The 22,365-nt window shown below is 46.6% G+C and overlaps 1 protein-coding gene across 1 annotated transcript; it reads left to right on the top strand.

The window, feature by feature from the left end:
* The first annotated feature begins 171 nt into the window (after window positions 1-171).
* On the top strand, window positions 172-21,112 carry WRAP53 (WD repeat containing antisense to TP53). The gene is made up of 10 exons (XM_004468767.5): window positions 172-1,056; window positions 1,205-1,303; window positions 1,484-1,595; window positions 18,798-18,886; window positions 19,115-19,205; window positions 19,315-19,447; window positions 19,984-20,192; window positions 20,360-20,463; window positions 20,615-20,749; window positions 20,851-21,112. The coding sequence occupies exons 1-10, from the start codon at window positions 500-502 to the stop codon at window positions 21,095-21,097; spliced, it is 1,776 nt and encodes a 591-aa protein (XP_004468824.2). The 5' UTR covers window positions 172-499; the 3' UTR covers window positions 21,098-21,112.
* The last annotated feature ends 1,253 nt before the right edge of the window (window positions 21,113-22,365 follow it).

Below are 22,365 nucleotides of genomic sequence, written 5' to 3'. Positions count from 1 at the left end.
TCTGCAGAAACTGGGGACTTTCAGTACCACCGCTGAACGGCAGGGGGCGCTCAGGCACTTTCTCACCAAGGCGAAAAGCGCTCAGACTACGACTCCCAGCAGCCACTGGGGCCCAGGACAGGATGAGAGGGGGCAGTCTGACCTGTTACGTCCCCGGCTCCTCTTCGTGCGGCTCCCGCGAAATCTGACCGGGATCCTAAGGTCCAATCGGAAGGTGGTCCCAAATCCCGCGAGAGCAAGTGGCGCGCTGCGACCCTGGGAGCTGAGGAAACCTGTGTTTTCAACCCAGGTGTCCCTCCTGCGCGTCTCGCCTGCTGGGGGCCTCCCACCCTGTCCCGGAAGTGGAGGGAAGGCAAGGTGTGTTTCTCCAGTTTTGTGTCCGATTCCTGATTTCTGCGAACTTTGGAGCAGCCCAGGTCCCTCCGCGGGCCAGTCAGCTGGTAGTCAGCGGGAAGAGGGTTGCCCGGCCCGGGGCCAATGCCATCCGCGCTTCTGCAGTATGAAGACGCCGGAGACGCCACCGTTAGCTCCGGACTGCTCTCCCTCAGCCCAGGCCCCAGCGTCAGCCCCTCATTCTCCCCAGGCTTCTCCGGTGCATAAAAATACGGACCCTCATCTGATGACCCCGCCGTCCGATGGGGATGATCCGCTCCGGATGACCCCAGATCCCGCGGCTGGCTCGGCTGTGTCCCAAGAGCTGGGGGAGGGAAACCCATCCTCTCTCTCCACTACCCTGGAAATAGGGTTTGGTACTCCCAGCAGGTTGAGTCCTCGAATCCAGGAGCAGGAACTTTCTGAAAAGGCGAGCTTTCCCGTAGAGGAAGAAACGAACGGGCCAGATTTGGAGTCTGGAGAAGCCATGGAAGGGGTGTCGGAGGAATCAGGTGCAGAGGGAGAGGTCTACATGGACCCATCTCCAGAGAATGAGGGATATACAGAACCGGCTCCAGAGAATGAGGGATATACAGAACCGGCTCCAGAGAATGAGGGGTATACAGAACCGGCTCCAGAAGATGAGGGGTATACAAAACCAGCTCCAGAGGATGAGGGCTACACGTAAGTGGTGATGGCATTTGACGCTGGAACCTGAGGAGATTGGAAGTGTGAGATAAACCTTATCCACCAGCCCTCAGTCCCACTTCTCTAAGCCTGTTTGCCTTTTGCTTTGGCGACCCAGTTTGTTGTTCCTGTATCTTCCTTCCAGAACTTGGAACTACAGCTTTTCCCAACTACCTCGGTTTCTCAGTGGCTCCTGGTCAGAGTTCAGCACCCAACCTGAGAACTTCTTGAAAGGCTGTAAGTGGTAAGTAAGGATAATGGGACAGGGAAATCACCTCCCATTATCACTCTCAGAATTTTCACCCTCAGGATTTTCACCCTGGGGGAAGGAGTAAGAATCCCTTTTACCTTACTCAAGGTAGGCTTAGCCCCAACCATACAGTTGGAAAATGTGTCTGTCTGGCCTTCTCTTTCCTACTTCTAGGGCCCCTGATGGTTCCTGCATCTTGACCAACAGTGCTGATAATATCTTGAGGATTTATAACCTGCCCCCAGAACTATACAAGGAGGAAGAGCAGCTGGAATATGCAGAAATGGTGAGGGTAGGGGCTAACTGCCCTGATCAGACACTGCACCCCTATCTCCTTCTATGTAGAGTATAGCCCACATGTATCCTACTCACAAATGGGACTTTTCTTCATAAATTTCCACACATAGCATTCTCTGCCCTGAATCCTGAAGTCATTTAAAAATAGCTGTGCCTTTTTCAGTCAGGAATGTATGTTTTTCCATTAAAAAAAAAAGTAGTGGATTTCTCACGCACGGCAGTGTTTACAGGTGCTTTCTGAATGACTACCAGTATGTCAGTCATGGTGTTCAGTGCTGGGAGAAAGTGGTGAGCAAGACATTTGAAGAGCTGGGAGATAGACAGAAAAACATGTAAACCAATAAGTAGTCAAGGTCATGATAGGTTATAATAAATTAAGGAAATAAACAGGATAAGGAGAGGATAACTTTGGATAAAACGGTCAGGGAGGGGCATGCTGAAAAGGAGACATTTGAGCTGAGACCCCAAGGCTGTTGATAGACCAGTCATGTGAAGAGGCCTGGAAAGAGCATTCCAGGAAGAGGTAATAAATTATAAAGACCCAGAGCTGGGAACGAGGTTTGTGTATCAAAGAACAGAAAGAAGGCCAGTGTGGCTCAACTGAGGCGAGTGAGGGGGAGAGTGGGAGGTGAGGATGTGAGAAGCCATGTCCTGGAGGAGCTTGTGGATAGAGCATTTGTTATTTGGGAAGCCATGGAAGGGTTTTTAAACAGAAAAGTGAAATGATGGCTGAAGTTTAGAGTATGGATTATGGGTGGACAAGAGTGAAATCAGGGCGATCCATTAGTATTTATTGCAGTCCAGGTAATCTCTGATGATGGCTTGGGCTAAGGTGGTATCAGGAGAGATGGAGAGATGTGGGTAGATTTGAAGTAACTTTTTGGTCTTGGAGAGCAATTGCATTTGGAGGTGCAGGGAAGGAAGCAACCAAGAATGATGTCCAGATTTTTTGGCATTGGGTGGATAGTTATGCATTTTACTCAAGAAGAGGAAACAGGGATATGGACAGGTATTGGGATTAAAATCGAGAGTTTTTATCAACATTAAATGGGAAATATAAAGCTAATGGGAGATTTGGGGCTGGAGATACATTTTGAGAGGTAGGAGAGCATGTTAGTGGGATCTGCTGTCTTAAGATTGGATTCAGTCTCAAGTGCTGAGACCAGCTCAGCAATAGGTTTGCACTAAGGGAAAGTGATGCAAAACTTAAGAAATAAAGGACAGAAAGAAAGACACAAGAGAAAAAATAAAGATGGGACCAGGGAACTCAAAAGCTTCTGGAACTGAGAGCCTCGACCCTAGTTTCCACATCGTATTTATTAGAGATTACAAAGCATTAGCTATCTATGTTTACTTTCAACCCTGCTTGTTATTAAAGCTGCAACACCTGCAGTACTAGGGAATAGGCTGTACAGAGTTCAAATGCTTCCTCAGGCAAACAGTTTTCATGCTGACCAGACAGTGTTCCATCTAGTCAAGGCTGATACTCCTAAGCCCATACTTCTTATCTGCGTTATGGAAACTTTTCAACTTCAGGCCAGGTTCCCACGTTCAAATTCAAGGTCTTTTTCCCACATTTCCCCCTTTTTGTTTTTGCAAAGTAATGAATATGGCTTGGGCGGTTTCTTGTTGTATTAATCCCCAGAGGGTTTGTAGTGTGCATCTGAGGACTAAATACATGCAAAATAGACAGGAACAGGTAATTAATATAACTTTTAGAAGACCCTCTCCCCAACTCTTAATCCATATCATAGGGGTCAAGGATCTTTTTTTTTTTTTTTTTTTTTTTAAAGATTTATTTTTATTTATTTAATTCCCCTCCCCTCCCCCGGTTGTCTGTTTTCTGTGTCTTTTTGCTGCGTCTTGTTTCTTTGTCCGCTTCTGTTGTCATCAGCGGCACGGGAAGTGTGGGCGGCGCCATTCCTCGGCAGGCTGCTCCCTCCTTCGCGCTGGGCGGCTCTCCTTATGGGTGCACTCCTTGTGCGTGGGGCTCCCCTACGCGGGGGACACCCCTGCGTGGCTCAGCACTCCTTGCGCGCATCAGCACTGCGCATGGGCCAGCTGCACACGGGTCAAGGAGGCCCGGGGCTTGAACCGTGGACCTCCCATGTGGTAGACGGACGCCCTAACCACTGGGCCAAAGTCCGTTTCCCAAGGATCTTAATCCATCTGCAATTCCTGTCAGTTTTGTGAGGCCGAAAGCAACTGCAAATGAACATGTTGAATGCTTGTTACTTGGGCTTGTAATTGAGAAATATCTAAGCTTAAATTGTTTTTATGACCACGCAAATGACGTTTCACTGATTCTTAGGGAATATCACCGCTATTGTGTACAAAGGGGGGTCACAGAAAAACTAGATATATTCTAATCATATTGTAGGTGCAAGCACATATTTACAGTTTGTAATTCTTCTCCCAAGCTCAAAACTGCATTTTACACATCATTTATAACTGCAGTAGATTATACAACAATAAAGAAGACTTCCAACTAGCAGACATTTAATAAATAGACTTTCATTTTTCATGGGCTTAAGATTCCCAACCAGCAAGGCTATATAGGCCAGTACTCGATCAAAAATGATCTCATTTCCCCCAGTTTGTATAGTTTGAGGCATAGGCAGAGAAAAATTATTTTTATTCCCCCATTTTGGGCTTTGGGCACCTGGAACTTTAACTCATAATTTCAGTGCCTTCCTTGGTCTTGCTGTTAGCATCTTTATTGGACCTGGGGCCTCAACTCAGTGTTGAATTTAAACTTAGTCCATTGTTGTGAGGATTCATATTCTAGTCAGGAAATAGTAGCAGTCTTGTTATAAGAGTCCCGATGCAGCGTCTGCAGCAGTGAAAGCCTACCTCGTCCCTCTCAAGAGCAGGAAGGGACCCATGTCACAGTCATTGAAGTGAGCACGATGGACACTCATGGGTGAAGTCCATGAACTGTTGGCAAATAGCAGGCAACCGGAACTGCTGGGCTAGGCACCACAAGGTCTGGGACTCAAGATGCTCGCCTTTGTGGTGGAGCCACACTACTTCTTCTCAAGTCTCAATGGTATGGCTCTGGATGTTCAAGAAGGCATCTGCCTCAGCAGTCCTAAGAGAGATGTTAGAGGACAGTTACCTGTCACTGCTGGCAGGCATCCCAGATGTTCTTCCACAGATCTTCCCCCCAGAGGGTGAGTCACAACAGTCATTGTTTCTGTCTTATCTTTAGTATTTGCAATCCACCCCTAGGTAGGGATGGCAGTCTTCAGAGTGACCAGACACTACTGGGGTAAGCCTTTCACTTTCAGCAGGGCTGCTTATGCTGCATATAATTGCTTTTTTTTTTTTTTTAATATCTTTAGGACAAGTCCTTTTTTTTTTTTTTTTTTTAAGATTTATTTATTTCTCTTCCCTGCACCCCCCCCCCCAGTTTTCTGCTCTCTGTGTCCATTTGCTGCGTGTTCTTCTTTGACCATTTCTATCCTTATCAGCGGCACCGGGAACGGTGTTTCTTTTTGTTTTTTTTTTTTTTTTTTTTTTTTTTCCCCCCCTCCCCTGGTTGTCTGTTCTTGGTGTCTATTTGTTGCGTCTTGTTTCTTTGTCTGCTTTTGTTTCTTTGTCCGCTTCTGTTGTTGTCAGCGGCACAGGAAGTGTGGGCGGCGCCATTCCTGGACAGGCTGCACTTTCTTTTCACGCTGGGCGGCTTTCCTCATGGGCGCACTCCTTGCGCGTGGGGGCTCCCCCACGCGGGGGACACCCTTGCGTGGCACGGCACTCCTTGCGCGCATCAGCACTGCGCATGGGCCAGCTCCACACGGGTCGAGGAGGCCCGGGGTTTGAACCGCGGACCTCCCATATGGTAGACGGACGCCCTAACCACTGGGCCAAAGTCCGTTTCCCCGGTGTTTCTTTTTGTTGCGTCATCTTGTGTCAGCTCTCCGTGTGCGGAGCCATTCCTGGGCACACTGCGCTTTTTTCACACTGGCGGGTCTCCTTACGGGGTGCACTTCTTGCGCGTGGAGCTCCCCTGCATGGCACAGCACTCCTTGCGCACATTAGCACTGCGCATGGGCCAGCTCCACATGGGTCAAGGAGGCCCAGGGTTTGAACCGTGGACCTCCCATGTGATAGGCGGATGCCCTATCTGTTGGGCCAAGTCTGCTTCCCCAATTGCTTTTTTTTATATTGTGCTTTTGGCCCCTTCCCAGAGTTGTGACTAAAACCCCAGGGAGGGATGCGGTCATGGCTCAACTGGTGAGAGTCCGCCTACCATATGGGAGGGTCCAGGGTTTGAGACCCAGGGCCTCCTGACCCATGTGGTGATCTAGTCCATGCGCAGAGCTGCCGCATGCAAGGAGTACTGTGCCACGCCCCCATGTGGGGGCACCACCATGTGCAAGGAGTGTGCCCTGCAAGAGAGCCGCTCTGCGCAAAAAATGTGCAGCCTGCCCAGGGATGGCACCACACACACAGAGAGCTGACGCAGCAAGATGACACAACAAAAAAGACGGCAGTTTCCCGGTGCCACCAAGGGTGCAAGTGGACAGAAGAACACACAGTGAGTGGACAAAAAGAGCAGACAACGGGGGTGGGGAGGGTGGGGGGGGAAGGGGAGAGAAATAAAAAATTAAAAAAAAAACTTTAAAACAAAGAAACACCCAAAGGGTACTTGTTTAGAACGTTGCCTCTGCCAACAAACCCCACCCAAAGTCAGTATTGGGCTGGCCACATCCAATTCATAGGCCTAGTCAATGTCCTTCTCCTTTTTTCAATTTTTAAAGCAGCCTGCTGGAGGTCCTCCTACTCCCGTGAAGGACCTTTCCCAATTAACCATACAATTGTTTGAATATTTGAGCTAAGTGAGGGATGAAAGATTTTTAGTATTCCAACAATATTACAAATTACATTAACATGAGAAAACATTGTACTTTATTCTTAAATAACATTTAAGAATTTGATAGAGCAGCAGGGACTTTGCAGCCTGTCCCAATTGTTTGCCTATTTCAGGCTCTTAAGATAAGATACTGTTGTCTCTGATGTTTCTTTTAATTCTGAAAAAAGGATTACTGGTTAACGTAATGTCATCAGTAGGGTTTCAGCCACAGATTTCTTCTACACAGCCAGATTCTTTGCCACCAGGCCAGGGCAGATGGTTGGGCTATGCATACAGCCTTGTTGACTTTTCTACTGGTAGGAAAATGCGGGCTGGCTTGACTTGCCTAAGGAAATACTAAAGAGAGGCTTAGCAAGTTTTAAAACAAAGTGATAGTGACACAGTTGGATATTAATTTCTTGCAACAAACTAGCAATATTTGGGACTACTGCGTACTACAATGGTGTTACTTTAATTTACGATAAGAGGTTGTTTCTGCGACACTATTTTTAATAATAATTAAAACCATGATTAACCACATTATACTTTTATCTAATATTATGCTGAAACACTGGTAAATTTCCAGGAATTTTTTTTTTTAAGATTTATTTATTTATTTAATCCACCCCCCCGCCCTGGTTGTCTGTTCTCTGTGTCTATTTGCTGCGTCTTGTTTCTTTGTCCACTTCTGTTGTCTTCAGTGGCACGGGAAGTGTGGGCGGCGCCATTCCTGGGCAGGCTGCACTCTCTTTCACGCTGGGCAGCTCTCTTTATGGGGCGTATTCCTTGCACGTGGGGCTCCCCTATGCGGGGAACACCACTGTGTGGCAGGGCACTCCTTGCACACATCAGCACTGCGCATGGGCCAGCTCCACTCGGGTCATGGAGGCCCGGGGTTTGAACCGCGGAATTTCCAGGAATTTTATACACTCTTTAAGTATTCATATGAACTTTTTACTCATACAACTTTAATTAACAGAGGGTTAAATAATCCTTTTAATTTTATAACGCTTTTAAACACTTTCCATTCAACTTATAACATTAAAGGAACTTAAGTATTTTATTACATCAATTTTTTTTTTAAGGCAAAAGAACAAATCTTTTGTAAGAGTTTGAAATAAAAAGATACTTTTCAAGATTGACTTTGAGAAAGCAGGTTTGAACATTATGTTCCTTTAAAAGTGATGAGACTTGTTTCTTCTTAAAAAAAACAAGGAAATGATAAGGTTAAACTATAAGAAGCTATTTTGATAAAAGACTTTTTTTGTATACTGATTATTCAGGAGAAAAACTCTTTATAAACTTTTACAGAAATGGACTAATGACTTGAGAAACTTTGAGAGAGAGCAAAATTTTAATTTTGCATCAGTATACTATTTGGTACTAAAGTTTTAAAAACTTTAGATAGCCCCATCAAATCTTACTCAACTTTAACCATAAAAATTCCTTTTCCACAAACCTTCTGCACTTTCCGTAGTCATTTGGGTTTTGTCCCACATTTTACTCTTTCTATATAACCAATCATTTAATCTTAGGACAAAATTATTTTGTTTCTGTAATAACAACACATGCTATACATATGTAAATTACCAAAATGATTTTGGAAACTGTCTTCAAGCAAACTTCTTACAACATACAATTACGATTAACACTAAACAGACCTTTAAAAGTAATTATATAGTTTGGTTATATGCAAAAATAACTTTATTTTAAATACCTAGTAGCATGCAATACTAGAAATAGTATTTTAGAAACAAATTGGCAGGGGAGGTTGGCTGCCAACAAGTTTTCCTGTTTTAAAATTACTTTTTGTTATTATTATCAATTCAGTTTTTGTTTTTAATAATGACTTCTTGGAATTAGCCATTTAAACACTTTAATTCAAACAATGCTTTTATTAACTTCTTATAATTTTTTGTAACTATATAGACTATAATTATTTTATTTTAAGACAAATTTCACCTTCACAGGACACATTTCCTTACTTAAAGTTACCACAATACCTTCCACAACTTGTATGCATTTAAGTTTTGTCCTGCATATTTCCATTTTGATTTTATGAAAACTAGCTGTCTTCCTTTAGGACAAAACATACTCTCTTGAACAAACTTATTAAATTTCAGTCAGCGCTTCCACAAAATTTTTACCTTCTAAAATATTCATTTAAGTTTTACATCCTTCATTTTATCCTGTGAAGAAAAATAAACTAGTCATTTCAATTTAGGCAAGAATTTTTATGAAGAGACTTATAGTGATTTTGTTAATCAAGACTTACAATTTTTATCATTGTAGAGAACTTATTAGCATTTAAACTTATGTATTAGTATAAGTGCTTATTTAATTTTTGGCCATTTGAATAGAGCTCTTTTAGAAATTTTTATTTATTAATTTATATTATCATCTGGAGGTATAAAAATATACACTGACATTGAACAAACAGACAAACACAAAACAATTACAACACAGCAACAGAAACATAAAATTTACAATTTAACTAATAATTCTTACTTTTCTGCTATAGCTGTTTTTAGGTTCTCCATCATTTCACATCTTAGATTTTACTGCTTTTAAGATTTCTGGAATCCATGTTGTCATGTTGACAAGACTATATGCAAGCTTATAGTCTTGTCAGCAGCACAGGAAATCTCTTTTTTTGTTGAGTCAATCTTGCTGCATCAGCTCTCCGTGTATGCGGTGCCACTCCTGGGCAGGCTGCATTTTTTTTTTTTTTTTCATGTTGGGCAGCTCTCCCTATGGGGCGCATTCCTGCTGGGGACACCCCTGTGTGGCACGGCACTCCTTGCGCACATCAGCACTGTGCATGGACCAGCTTATCACACAGGTCAGGAGGCTCTGGGTTTGAACCCTGGACCCCCCATGTTGTAGGCGGATGCTCTATCCATTGAGCCAAATCCGCTTCCCACACATTTTCTGGATTACCACTCTTTAGACTACATTAAGACTTGAAGTTCAGGAGTACGCAATTGATTCAAAACCAAAAATTCCTTTTAACACGTTGATAAAAATTTTGTACTAATTTTATTAATTTGGCTAAATAGGCCCAATCAGAATCTTCTTCTAGTAGCTTAATTCTATCAGCCCCCACCAGACCACAGTCACATTATCATGTAGGCAGCAGGGGGGTTGCACAGTTGCTGCCAGAATATTTTCTTTATCTTAGTCAACACTTTAACAGAGTCTTCTTATAAGCATAATTTTACTAACAAGGCCCTTATTTAGCACTTTTGCCTGTACGGGATATTGTTATTTGTGTTAACCTTTCCTTGCACAAGCGGTTCAATGATTTCCCTCCATTATAGCCTACAAGATGCCCTGTTGTAAAGCTGACAACTTTCGCTGAGCATCTCCGGGTATCGGAGGGGGGAGGGGTGTTGGCGGAGGGGAAAGTGACTTTCTAACGTCAGTTAATGAAGGAGCTGAAGGCAAAACAACTTTAGGTTTAGTATCAAACAGATTTAAGAATAGTCCAAGTGGGCCAAATAGTAACAGGGAGCAGAACACCTTGTACATGCAATTTTTAAAACTCTTTTTCCTACTCTTTCCTAATCTCCTAATTCTAAACTTCCTGTTGGAACTATGAGCAATATTTTTCTATAATCTGTAGGAGTTCGAAAATACAAGGCTCACTGGACTAGGCTCCTCCTGCTTTGAGGAGTTGTTTTAGGAGACAGACATACAGGTGCTATTTTGTTGAACTGTCTCCGTTTCCCATTGTAACCCTGCTAAAATATCCGAGAGTGTCTTGTCACTGAGGACTTGGAAAACCTTCTAAACCATTTGGGGCTCTGTGCTGTGACAATACCTTTAGTTTCACTCAAAGCGATCCTTTTTCCCCTTGAGTCCCTGTTCGGGCGCAAGTTGCTGAGACCAGCTCAGCAATAGGTTTGCACTAAGGGAAGGTGACACAGAACTTAAGAAATAAATGACAGAAAGAAAGACACAAGAGAGACAATAAAGATGGGACCAGGGGACTCAAAAGCTTCTGGAACTTAGAGCCTCGACCCTAGTTTTCACATCATATTTATTAGAGATTACAAAGCAGTAGCTATCTATGTTTACTTTCAACCCTGCTTGTTATTAAAGCTGCAACACCTGCAATACTAGGGAACAGGCCATACAAAGTTCAAATGCTTCCTCATGCAAACAATTTTTGTACTGACCAGACAGCGTTCCATCTCGTCAAGGCTGGTGCTCCTAAGCCCACACTTTTTATCTGCATTATGGAAACGTTTCAACTTCAAGCCAGGTTCCCACGTTCAAATTCAAACTATTTTCCCACACTCAAGAGAGTATGGATGGAGGAGAAAGCCTAAGCAGAGCCGTAAGTTCTCCAACGTGTGGTTGGATGCAGAAGAAATTACAAAGACAGAGCCTGAGAGTCATGTCTAATGCTGCTGAGAGATGGAGTCAGGTGAATTCAGAGAAAAGACCCAAGAACCCATTAGTGACCTTGACAAGAGCACTTTCAGAGGAATGATGGAGGCAGAAGTCTACTAGAGTGGGTAGAAGAGTGAGGACAGGCAACTCTTTGGAAAAGCTTTGCTGTGAAAAGGAGCCAGGAAATGGAATGGCAACCAGAGGGAATGTGAGGCCAAAGAAGGGTTTATGCAGTGCCTCTATGGTGTTAGGAATAACCTAGTAGAGAGGGAGAAATTGATCATGTAGGATGGAGGGGTTGTGGTGGTTTGAAGCTGTATGTAACCCTGAAAAACATGTTCTTAAAGTTAATCCATTCCTGTGGGTGTGAATCCATTGTAAGTAAGACCTTTTTTTTAAAAAAGATTTATTTATTTCTTTTCCCTTCCCCCCACCCCGGTTGTCTGTTCTCTGTGTCTATTCGTAGTGTCTTCTTCTTTGTCCGCTTCTGTTGTTGTTAGCAGCACGGGAATCTGTGTTTTTCTTTTGTTGCATTATCCTGTTGTGTTAGCTCTCCGTGTGTGCAGCACCATTCTTAGGCAGACTGCACTTTCTTTTGCGCTGGGCGGCTCTCCTTACGGGGCACACTCCTTGCGCATGGGGCTCCCCTATGTGGGGGACACCCCTGCATGGCACAGCACTCCTTGCGCACATCAGCACTGCGCATGGGCCAGCTCCACACGGGTCAAGGAGGCCCAGGGTTTGAACCGCGGACCTCCCATGTGGTAGACGGACATCTAACCACTGGGCCAAGTTCGCTTCCCTGTAAGTAAGACCTTTTGGTGAGTCTGTTTCAATTAAGGATGACCCCCTCTGTCAGGATGATTACTGGAGTCCTTTATAAGAGAATGGAATTCAGACAGAGAAAGAGAAAGCCACAGAGGAAGCAGTCAAAAGCTGCAATGAATGGACCCTGGAAGAGAAAGACTAGGAAACGCTGCCTTGTAACAAGCTAAGGACCATTGATTGCTGGCAGCCAACCCCAGAATGTCACAGTCTTTGGGGAGAAAGCATTGCCTTGGTTTACTTTTTTTTTTTCAATCATTATTAGTGGATTTTTATTATTTCAATAATAATAAGCAGTTTACTTTCTTTTAAACTCAGAACTGTAAGCTATTAAATTCTCATTGTTTAAGCCAACCCATTTCATGGTAGTTGAGCAGCCTAGGAAACTAAAACAGAGTGGGTAACAAAGTCCTCAAGAGGATTGGTGAAGACAGGAGCTAGACCATGTTAGAGGACTTGGCTTTCACAGGGGCAGAATTCTTCTTTGCAGTGGAAAGAAAGGCAGAGCATAGGTTCAGAAGCAGCCATTTGCGTGTTGGAAGAGTTGGATTTTCTGTCTCTTGGCTTCCGTTTTCTTGGTGACCTATAAAACAAAGTCATCAGCTTAAGGAAAAGCATGTGTGAAAAAAGAGCAGGAAGTGTGAAATGATCTGTCCAGGGACTCAAAACTACCAAGGAATGTGGTAGTGTTGCTGTTCTTTTCTCAGTACCCATTAGAGGTTTGTTGTCATCCGTTTAACGTGTGAGATCAATTAGTGTGGTTGTACATTCCCCCCCCAACTAGATAATCAGCGATAGCTTCTGTTTGTAAAATGAAGGTGATAATAATGGCACCTTTCTCACAGAGTTCTTATGAGAGTTAGGAGTTAATAAGGAATTAATGTGAAGCACTTCAAATAGTACCTGATACAACAAAAAAAAGACAACCCATTTAAAAAATGGACAAAGGACTTGAATGGAATTTCTTCAGAGAAGATATACAAATGGCCAATACGTACATAAGTATCATTAGCCATTAAGGAAATCCAAATCAAAACCCCAGTGAAATACCATTTCACACCTACAGTTATGCCTACTATTAAATAAAAAACAATCTAACAAGTATTGGTGAGGATGCAGAGAAACTGGAATTCTTGTGTATTGCTACTTGAAATGTAAAATGGTGCAGTCTCTGTGGAAAATAATTTGGCAGTTCCTCAAAAAGTTAAATATAGAAATACTCTATGACCTGACCATTCTACTTCTAGGTATATACCCCAAAGAACTGAAAACGGGTTCAATCAGATACTTGTACACTGAAGTTCATAGCAGCATTATTGACAGTAACCAAAAGGTGGAAACAACTCAAGTGTCCATCAACCGATGAATGGATAAACAAAACCTGGAATATCCATACAATGGAATATTATTCAGCCATAAAAAGGAACGAAGTTTTGATATATGCTACAACATGGGTGAGCCTTGAAGATATGTTGAGTGAAATAAGCCAGACATAAAAGGCTCCACATCGTATGGTCTCACTTATTTGAAATATCTAGAAGAAGCATAAAATTCATGGAGACAAAGTATATTAGGGGTTATCAGGAGAGAGTAGGGGGGAAAGAGAATGAGGTGTTATTGCTTAATGGGTACATAATTCTCTTTGGGGTGATGAGAAAATTATGGTCATGGATGGTGATGATGGTAGCACAACATTGTGTATAATTAATACCATTGAACTGTATACTTGAAAGTGGTTAGAATGGGAAATTTTAGGTTTTGTGTATGTATATATATATTACCACAATAAAAAAAATGAAGAAAAGAACCACCTGTGCCAGGTATATAGTAAATGCTCAATAAACACTAGAAGTCATTGGTGTTAGTTGAATGCAGGCATGAAACAAGAAGATAGTCTGCTTAGGGTTTGCTAGGAGAGGAAACTAAGGATGTCTTGAGGGTGTCTGCAGGGGTGTGCCTATGGTAGAACAAAATCTAAGCTGGGTAAGGAAATAGATTGTAAATATATACATATATATATTTTTACACTTTTTAAAATTGAAATTAATAGATCACAAAGAATGGTACATTAAAAAACAAAAAACAAAAGAGGTTCCCATAGAACCCACTGCCTACCCTCCCACCCCATCATTTTTTGTAAATTGTATTTTTTTGAAGATATATACATTACAAAAAAAATGTTACATTAAAAAACATAAGAGGTTCCCGTATATCCTCCCACCCCCCCCCCGTCAATATATTTTTAATTAAGCTGAATAATTGTTGTAGTGCAACTAGCAGAGCAAGCAAACTGGATGGGTCGGAGATGGTATTCAGAGGTGAAAATTGAGGTGCACCACTGCTGGTGATGACAAGGCCCGGACACGACCATGGAAGTGGGTGGCTGCTGTGGACGGAAGGCAGTGGTGTGGTGCTGAGGAGGCCAAGGAGTGAGAAGGGTCAGGGCACTGGATGGGTCCATTCATTCTCATTGATTCATGCATTCAACAAATTTTTGTTGAGAACATTCTATGTACATATTGGGGATTAGTCAAGAACAAAACAGACAGAAGTCTCCATCCTGGTGAAGCTATATATTTTAGTATGGGAAGTGGTCAATGAAGAAATGATGAATGAAAATACGTAGCTGAAAGGGCTATGAGGAAATACACAGCAGGAAAGGGCTGAATTCCAGTTAGAAAAAGTAGGGTCAGGGAAGACCTCCCTTTTATGGTGACCTTTGAGCAGAGACCTGAAGGGAGGGAATCATGTAGCTATCTGGGGGAAGAACGTGCTGGGCAGAGAGAACAGCAGGTTCAAGTTACCAAGAAAAATCACAGGAGCATCTGTAAGGAGAAAGGTGGTGATCCAGGAGACAGTCTCAGTGAATGAGAGAGGATGACAAAAGGTCTGATGGCAGTAATGGTAGCTAGGGTTTGAGAGATGAAAAGATGAGGAAATGACAGTGAAACGAGGTTGACACCCCCCCACCTCCTGTGCTTGAAGTGTGTACAGGGAACCGCCAGGGTCAGGCAAGTCCAGAGGGTGAATGGAGCAGTGTGAGAAGAACGAGAAGTGAGACTGTGTTTCAGTCCTAGAGTGACCATGGTTCAGGGACTTGGGAGGGCAGGGGGGAGTGTGGGGTTGGGGCAGATGAGTGCATAGAGCATGGGCAGACTGGGATGGCTCTAGTGCCCAAGGTCAGGGGAGCCCGGGTCTTGATGGCTTACCAAAAGAAGAAGGGAACCCTGTTCCGGGGATGGTCCTGAACACTTCCCTGTCACGCGGCTCTTCAAGATTAGAGGCCCAGTCAGCTGCAGACACTGAGTTCTCCAGGCAGGGTACATGGCATTAAGAGCCCTGCTTTCTGGAGCCAGAGGTGGGGTAAATGGGGGCCCGGTGGGCACGGGTAGCCATCGTCAAATTGTTGAGGAGCAGAGATCTTGTTTCAGGTGAGGAGACTCTGGAAACACGGGAGGCTGAGTATTTACTACACAAACTCATTTAAGAGAAATGGGAATGTTAAAAAGGACGACTCATCATTACTTACAACTCTACAAAATTCAGCCCTTTTGAATTTCTCCACATTCTTTTGAAGCTCTGTCCAAGTACTGAAGCTTTTCTTGAGGTTGTGATCATATAGCAGATGGTTTTGTATGCTGCTTTTTTCCTCTAACAATTATATCCTAAATGTTTTTTATGGTGTTTCACTCTTCACAGTTTCCATGTTTAATGGTGTATGATATTGCCTTGAGTACCTATAGTAGTTTTCTTACCACTTTTCCTGTTTTTAATATTTGGGTTGTTTCCAGGTTTTTTTTTTTGCATCAGACATTATTCTTCAGTGAACATCTTCAGGTATTTTGAGGGAATTACTATTATAATTTTTTTTAAGAATTATTTTTTATTTTATTTCTTTCCCCTTCTCCCTACCCCAGTGTCTGCTCTCTCTGTCCATTCGCTGTGTGTTCATGTAGCAAGGGCACTTTGCTCAGCTGGAGGGATTAAGGAGGCCTTCTTGGAGGAAGAGGCATCTCAGAGACCTGAAGGACAATTGGGATTTAACCAGGAGAAGTTATTGGGGGAGATGTAGGAAGAATATTCTAGACTCCGATTAGTATGTGGGAATGTCTACAGGTTGAGAGTATGGTGAGTTGGCCTCCTTTGGGAACTGAGAGTGTGAGATGCAGAGATATTGACTAGAGAAGGATGAGCCTTAAAAGGTGGGTAGGAGTAGGAGCATAGTAATGGGAAGCTTTGTAAAGAGATTGGCTTTTTTTTGAGGAGGTACCAGAGATTGAACCCAGGACCTTGTGCACAGGATACTTCTAATACCCAATGAGTTGGGGTTTTTTGTTTGTTTGTTTTTAGGAGGTATTGGGGATTGAACCTGGGACCTCGTCCATGGGAAGAAGGTGCTCAACCACTTGAGCTACATCTGCTCCCCAGGAGATTGGCTTTTATACGTAGGATTATGTGCAGGCATTGAAATGTTTTAATCAGAAGAGTGCCACTGTACAGATTTCCAGGTAACAAGGTCTCCAGGACCTCATTGTAGCTGCAGTGTGGAGAGTGGGTGGGCAGGTCAGAGTGTGGGGTACAGAGAGGCTTGGAAAACATGGAGAGTGTTGCAGGAAGACTGGCAAGAAGGTCGTGACCTGCAACAGAATCTGAGGAGCAGGCAGATCCAAGAGAAACGTAGGAGGTGGAATTGGGTTGACCAGGAGTGGAAGGGAAGTGAGGAACAGTAATAGTCTGGTGCTCCGGTGCAGGCTGGAGAGCGAATGTTGAGCCTAGTGGGAACAGCAGGGTTGAGGGCGGAAGAGGCTGTGGTGGTTGTGCTGTCCAAGAGCTGTCTATGTTGAGACTCGGTATTATTTATGCTGCAAATACCTGACAGAATTGGTACCCAGATTGTTTCAAGATTTCTACAAACCAGCAGGAAAAGACAACCAACCTAGCTGAAAAATAGACAAGAATTATGGGAAGGTGTACCTAACAACTGATAAACATATAGAAAAATGTATAATCTCACTAGTCATGAGGGAAATGCAAATTTACACCATTGTGAAATACCATTTGACATCTTTCAAATTGAGGGCAATTTAAAAATCTGGCAATACTAAGACAGTGCAGAGCAACAGGCTCTCTTATACTCTGCTGGTGGGAGGGTAAATTGAGATAAGCGATAAGCACTTGGGAGACACATTTGACATTACCTAGCAAAATTGGCAAAGTGCATACCCGACAGCCCAGTAATTTGCTGTCTAGCAGAAGCTGTAGCGAAAGCCCTCCCACATGTGTACCAGAATGCTAAAGCCCTCAGCCGGAAAATGGAGGTGCAGGAATGACTGTTAACAGGGGAAGGGTGAGTCAGTCTGGAGAGGCATGCCATGGAGCACTGGGCAGCCAGGAAAACACGTAGATCAGAACTGAATGGTCCAGCACCGTTACCTCTCACAGGACAATCACAGAGGGCTATGTCTAGCACAAGGCCACTCGTGGGGTGTTCAAAGACAGAAGGGATAATGCTATATATATATATATATTTTTTAATTTTTATTTAATTCCCCTCCCCTCCCCCGGCTGTCTGTTTTCTGTGTCTTTTTGCTGCGTCTTGTTTCTTTGTCCGCTTCTGTTGTCGTCAGCGGCATGGGAAGTGTGGGCGGCGCCATTCCTCGGCAGGCTGCTCCCTCCTTCGCGCTGGGCAGCTCTCCTTATGGGTGCACTCCTTGCGTGTGGGGCTCCCCTACGCGGGGGACACCCCTGTGTGGCACAGCACTCCTTGCGCGCATCAGCACTGATAATGCTATATATTGTTGTCTGTATCACGACATTCCTAAATAACTGCATGAGAATGATAAATTCAGGAGTGTTTACCTCTAAGGGAGGAGGTCTGTAGGGAAGGGGCTTTAACAGTTTTAGATGTTTTATTAAGCTGGGTAGAGGGGTCACAGGGTGTTTTTTTTTTTTAAGATTTATTTTTTATTTATTTCTCTCCCCTTCCCCATTCGTACCCCCCCACCCCCCCGTCTGCTCTCTGTGTCCATTCGCTGCGTGTTCTGTGTCTGCTTGTATTCTTGTCAGTGGCACTGGGAATCTGTGTTTCTTTTTGTTGCGTCATCTTGCTGCATCAGCTCTCCGTGTGTGCGGCGCTGTTCCTGGGCAGGCTGCACTTTCTTTCACACTGGGCGGCTCTCCTTATGGGGCACACTCCTTGTGCATGGGGCTCCCCTACGTGGGGGACACCCCTTTGTGTCTCGGCACTCCTTGCGCGCATCAGCACTGCCTGTGGATCAGGTCATCACACGGGTCAGGAGGCCCTTGGTTTAAACCCTGAACCTCCCATGTGGTAGGCGGACGCTCTATCCCTTGAGCCAAATCCACTTCCCTTGTTTCATATTTTAAACATACTTTGGTCCCTTTTTATTTTTTTAATTTAAAAAAAAAGATTTATTTCTCTCCCCTTCTCCCCCACCCCAGTTGTCTGTTCTCTGTGTCTATTTTGCTTCATCGTCTTTTTCCTCTTCTGTTGTTGTCAGCGGCACAGGAATCTGTGTTTCTTTTTGTTGAGTCATCTTGTTGTGTCAGTTCTCTGTGTGTGCGGCGCTATTCCTGGGCAGGCTGCACTTTCTTTTGCGCTGGGCGGCTCTCCTTACGGGGCGCACTCCTTGTGCGTGGGGCTCCCCTACGCGGGGGACACCCCTGCATGGCACGGCACTCCTTGTGCACATCAGCACTGCGCATGGGCCAGCCCCACACGGGTCAAGGAGGCCCGGGGTTTGAACTGCGACTTTGGTCCCTTTTTAAATGTAATTTTTGTTAAAGGATCAAATGGCACCTTGTTGATGTTAGTCTCTGGGTTGGGATGTTATCTGTTTCTAAGTACTCAAAAAGAAATAGGAAAAATCTGTATGGCTTTGGGGGCCTATATCTGACCTTAATGTCTTACTTGACTCTTGAATATTGAGACAAAGTTACTCTTCTTTATATTTGCCCCCCTCTTTGTTCTCCAACTAGGAAGTGCCTACAGATGTACAGATGGTCTCTTGCTCTTCCCTAAAACAACCAAAGTCACATGTCTCTTGACTGCTTTCCCCCTGAGTGACCCTGGCACCCCCCATCTCTGTCCAGGTTCCTGTCCTTAGAATGGCGGAAGGCGACACCATCTATGATTATTGCTGGTACTCTTTGATGTCTTCAGCCCAGCCAGATACCTCCTAGTAAGTGATGTTCTTTGCTCACCACCACCACCACCCCCCCCCCCCCCCCCCCCCCCCCCGTTCCCAAGTACAGGAGGGCTCGCTTCCAAGAGAAAGTCAGGGGCAGCCAGGGGCCTTGGGAGGAGGAAAGCTCCGTGTGCCCTTCAGAGGGGAGCTGAGAGGGCTGGTCTGTTGGCTTCCTCACTTCCTTTGACAGTGTGGGGACCTCAGTGTTCGTGTCTCTCTCAGCGTGGCCAGCAGCAGCCGGGAGAACCCGATTCACATCTGGGATGCGTTCACTGGAGAGCTCCGGGCTTCCTTTCGTGCCTACAACCACCTGGTACACCTCCGAACCCGGCCCCAGCCCCAGCTCTCCTCCTGGCCCAGCTTCCTTTCTGGAGGACAGCTAAGGCCTCTATAGGCTGTTTTCAGCCTGTCCTTGCCCCCAGGATGAGCTGACAGCAGCCCACTCGCTCTGCTTCTCCCTGGATGGTTCCCAGCTCTTCTGTGGCTTCAACCGGACCGTGCGCGTCTTCTGTACCTCTCGGCCTGGCCGCGACTGCGAAGTCCGCTCCACATTTGGTGAGCATCTGTGTCCAAGGGGTCAGAGAAGGCTTTCTGTGAACCACGTGACCCACATGTAGTGTTTCACTTCTTCAGTACAGCACTGAGAGGCATTTCAGTGCCCAGCTGTAGAGGAGAAAACAAACTCAGAGGGGAAGAAACTTCCCCAAGGTCAGCCAGCTGCATAGAATAGCTGGCTCACCGCTAAGCCCGTGCGCGGTCTGCTGTTTTTGGCCTTCAGGATCTTAAGTGTGTCTAGGAAATTTGAGGTGAAGCTGATTCCATTTTCCCGTCGGCCTTCAGCTGTCCATTCCTTCAAGGAAAAACTGGGTTTTGAGAGGGAGGAAGCAGAACTTGGGCCTTTAGGTTCTTTGGGGGGGATGAGCAACAGAGGTCTTTGTCCTGCTTGTGATGAGTAGGCGGGGCAGGGGTGGGGCAGGGCCAGAATGACTTCAGCCCCAGTCGGGTTGGCTCTGAGACAAAAGACAGTTAATTAGCCTGGTTGGTGCCAGGTGCCTTTGCCTTCTACCCTACTTTGTTCCTTCCTTCCCTAGCCAAAAAGCAGGGCCAGAGTGGCATCATCTCCTGCATAGCCTTCAGCCCTGCCCAGCCCCTCTACGCCTGTGGCTCCTATGGCCGCTCCCTGGGTCTGTATGCCAGGGACGATGGCTCCCCTCTCGCCTTGCTTGGGGGGCACCGAGGGGGCATCACACACCTCTGCTTTCACCCTGATGGCAACCTCCTCTTTTCAGGAGCCCGCAAGGTAGGGGTCACACCATGAGATCCCAAGGCAGGGGAGCAGTAGGGTAGGAGTGGGGATATAGTCTGCCATGTGTTGGGGGATAAGGGGTGGGAAAAGATCAACCCAAGGTAGAAGAGTGCAGGGATGTCTGGGGACGGCAATGTTCCAGCCCGTTTTTGTATCTGCAGGATGCTGAGCTCCTGTGCTGGGACCTCCGGCGGCCTGGCCGTCCACTCTGGTCCCTGAGTCGGGAGGTGGCCACCAATCAGCGCATCTACTTTGATGTGGACCCGTGAGTGACTGGCTCCTTCCTGCCTTGGGCCCCCATGCCCCGAGGAAGGATGCCAGAGCCTGCTGTAGGGTCCCAGCCTCTGGGGGGGGGGGGTGGTCCCCATCCCAGGGGCAATGCCTCTTTTGACAGCAAGCCTCTCCTTCCTCTCTAGGACTGGGCAGTTCCTTGTGAGTGGAAGCACCAGTGGGGCTGTCTCTGTGTGGGACACCAGCCGGGCTGGGGACAAGGGGGAGCTGGAGCCAGTGCTGAGCTTTCTGCCCCAAAAGGACTGCACCAACGGAGTGAGGTCAGCCCTTCAATCCCAGAGTCTGGGGGCGTGGGTTGGGGAGGGAGGTTCATCCCTTCTGGCTCGGGTGCTGACAGGCCCTGTCCCGTCTCTCCCTCCAGCCTGCACCCTAGCTTGCCTCTGCTGGCCACTGCCTCTGGTCAGCGTGTGTTTCCGGAGCCCACAGAGAGTGGGGATGAGGGGGAGCAGGCGCTCGACCTCCCGCTGCTCTCCATGCGCCATGTCCACCTTGAATGTCGGCTCCAGCTCTGGTGGTGTGGGGGGGACCCAGGCACCAGCATCCCTGACGACCACCAGGACGAGAAGGGGCAGGGAGGGACAGAGGGAGGTACGGGGGAGTTTATATAAAAAGTTTTTATATGATACTAGAGTCTGTGTGTATTTGGGGAGGGAAATGGCCGAGGTGAGGGCTGGGGAAGGGGCTCGTGGGCTCTCTTGCTCAGCAGCTGCGGTTCTGGCACATTGTTCCTGAAACCAGGGGTTGAGAGGTGGGACTGTGCCCGAGCCAATGGGGCGGCTGGGCTTGGTGAAGTCAGGTGGTAGGGGTGGGGCTTCGTGCCGGGGACTGGTGGGTTGCTAGGCAACTTGGTAAACTGACAGCGGGGCGGGGGGTGGGGCTGCAGGGGTGCCAGGGACCTGTTTGAAATCTCACTCCCAAGGTGGGGGCTGCAGGGGTCAGGGTGAGCCGTGGCTGCGCAGAAGCGGCAGGCGGCTGTGTCAGACTGCTGGGTGTGACAGAGACTGCAGACAGTGACAGACAAGACGTCCGCTCCGCGCTCTCACTCTCCCGCCACCCGGCAGCAGAGGGCCCTTTACTCAGCTCTGGGGGGAAGGAGAGCACTCACACTCGCCTCCCCTGGACTCCCCAAGAGGCAGGCAGCTGCGGGGAGCCAGAGTCAAGGACACAGGAGTGGGTAAAGGTGCCGAAAAATACAGGCGTCACACTTGCTGTGAGGTTCAGGACATGGACAAGGGTCTTCCTCATTCTGCAGCTGGCGTCCCGTCTCCGTCTGTCCGTTTCTGCCTGCTCTAGTCTTTGCCGGTGGTGGTGGTGGTGGTGGTGGTGGTGGTGTGTGTATTTAGAGCAGAATACCGCCCCCCGCCTGCCCCAGACACACACACCCCTTGCCCAACACAGAAGGGGGCTCTGAAGATACAATCAACAGGCGGTGCGGTTTGGGACAGGCCTGCGGCGGCAGAAAGGGAAAGAGAGGAATGTCACCTCTGGCCGGAGGTGCTGAAAGCCGGGCTCTTACACCCAAGAAGGCAAAGCCTCCGCCCTTCCCCCAGGATAATTGGAAACAGCCCTTCCAGCCGAGTGAGGCTTTGGGGGTGTAGGCGCTCCCTTTCCTCTCCCAGCCCCATCTCTCCACAGCCATCCGAGAAGGGCCCACGTTTCCCCCCTACTCTCCCGCCTCTAACAGTGAGGGTCCCCCGGGGCGGGAGTTCACCAGCCGGGGCTTGGTTTCCGGCCCTATCCCAGGCTCCCGGTGTGACCTCGCGCACCGCCCTGGCCTCCGCGAGCCTCAGGGTCCTCCTCGCGACAGTGGGGCCCGGGCTGAGCCCCTCCCACTCCACGCAGGTGGGCGTGACGACCAGCTCGCGCACCTGGGGAA

Source organism: Dasypus novemcinctus, chromosome 21 (assembly GCF_030445035.2).
Source record: "Dasypus novemcinctus isolate mDasNov1 chromosome 21, mDasNov1.1.hap2, whole genome shotgun sequence".
Classification (NCBI taxonomy): Eukaryota; Metazoa; Chordata; class Mammalia; order Cingulata; family Dasypodidae; genus Dasypus; species Dasypus novemcinctus.
This window is presented reverse-complemented; position numbering and strand designations above follow the sequence as displayed.

What these genes read in the sequence shown, in the direction of transcription:
- WRAP53 (XM_004468767.5), top strand. Translation starts at nt 500, where the DNA reads ATGAAGACGCCGGAGACGCCACCGTTAGCTCCGGACTGCTCTCCCTCA. An exon ending in CCAGAGGATGAGGGCTACAC is followed by an intron (nt 1,057 to 1,204) that starts GTAAGTGGTGAT and finishes TCTTCCTTCCAG; the next exon opens with AACTTGGAACTACAGCTTTT. An exon ending in GCCCAGCCAGATACCTCCTA is followed by an intron (nt 18,887 to 19,114) that starts GTAAGTGATGTT and finishes TGTCTCTCTCAG; the next exon opens with CGTGGCCAGCAGCAGCCGGG.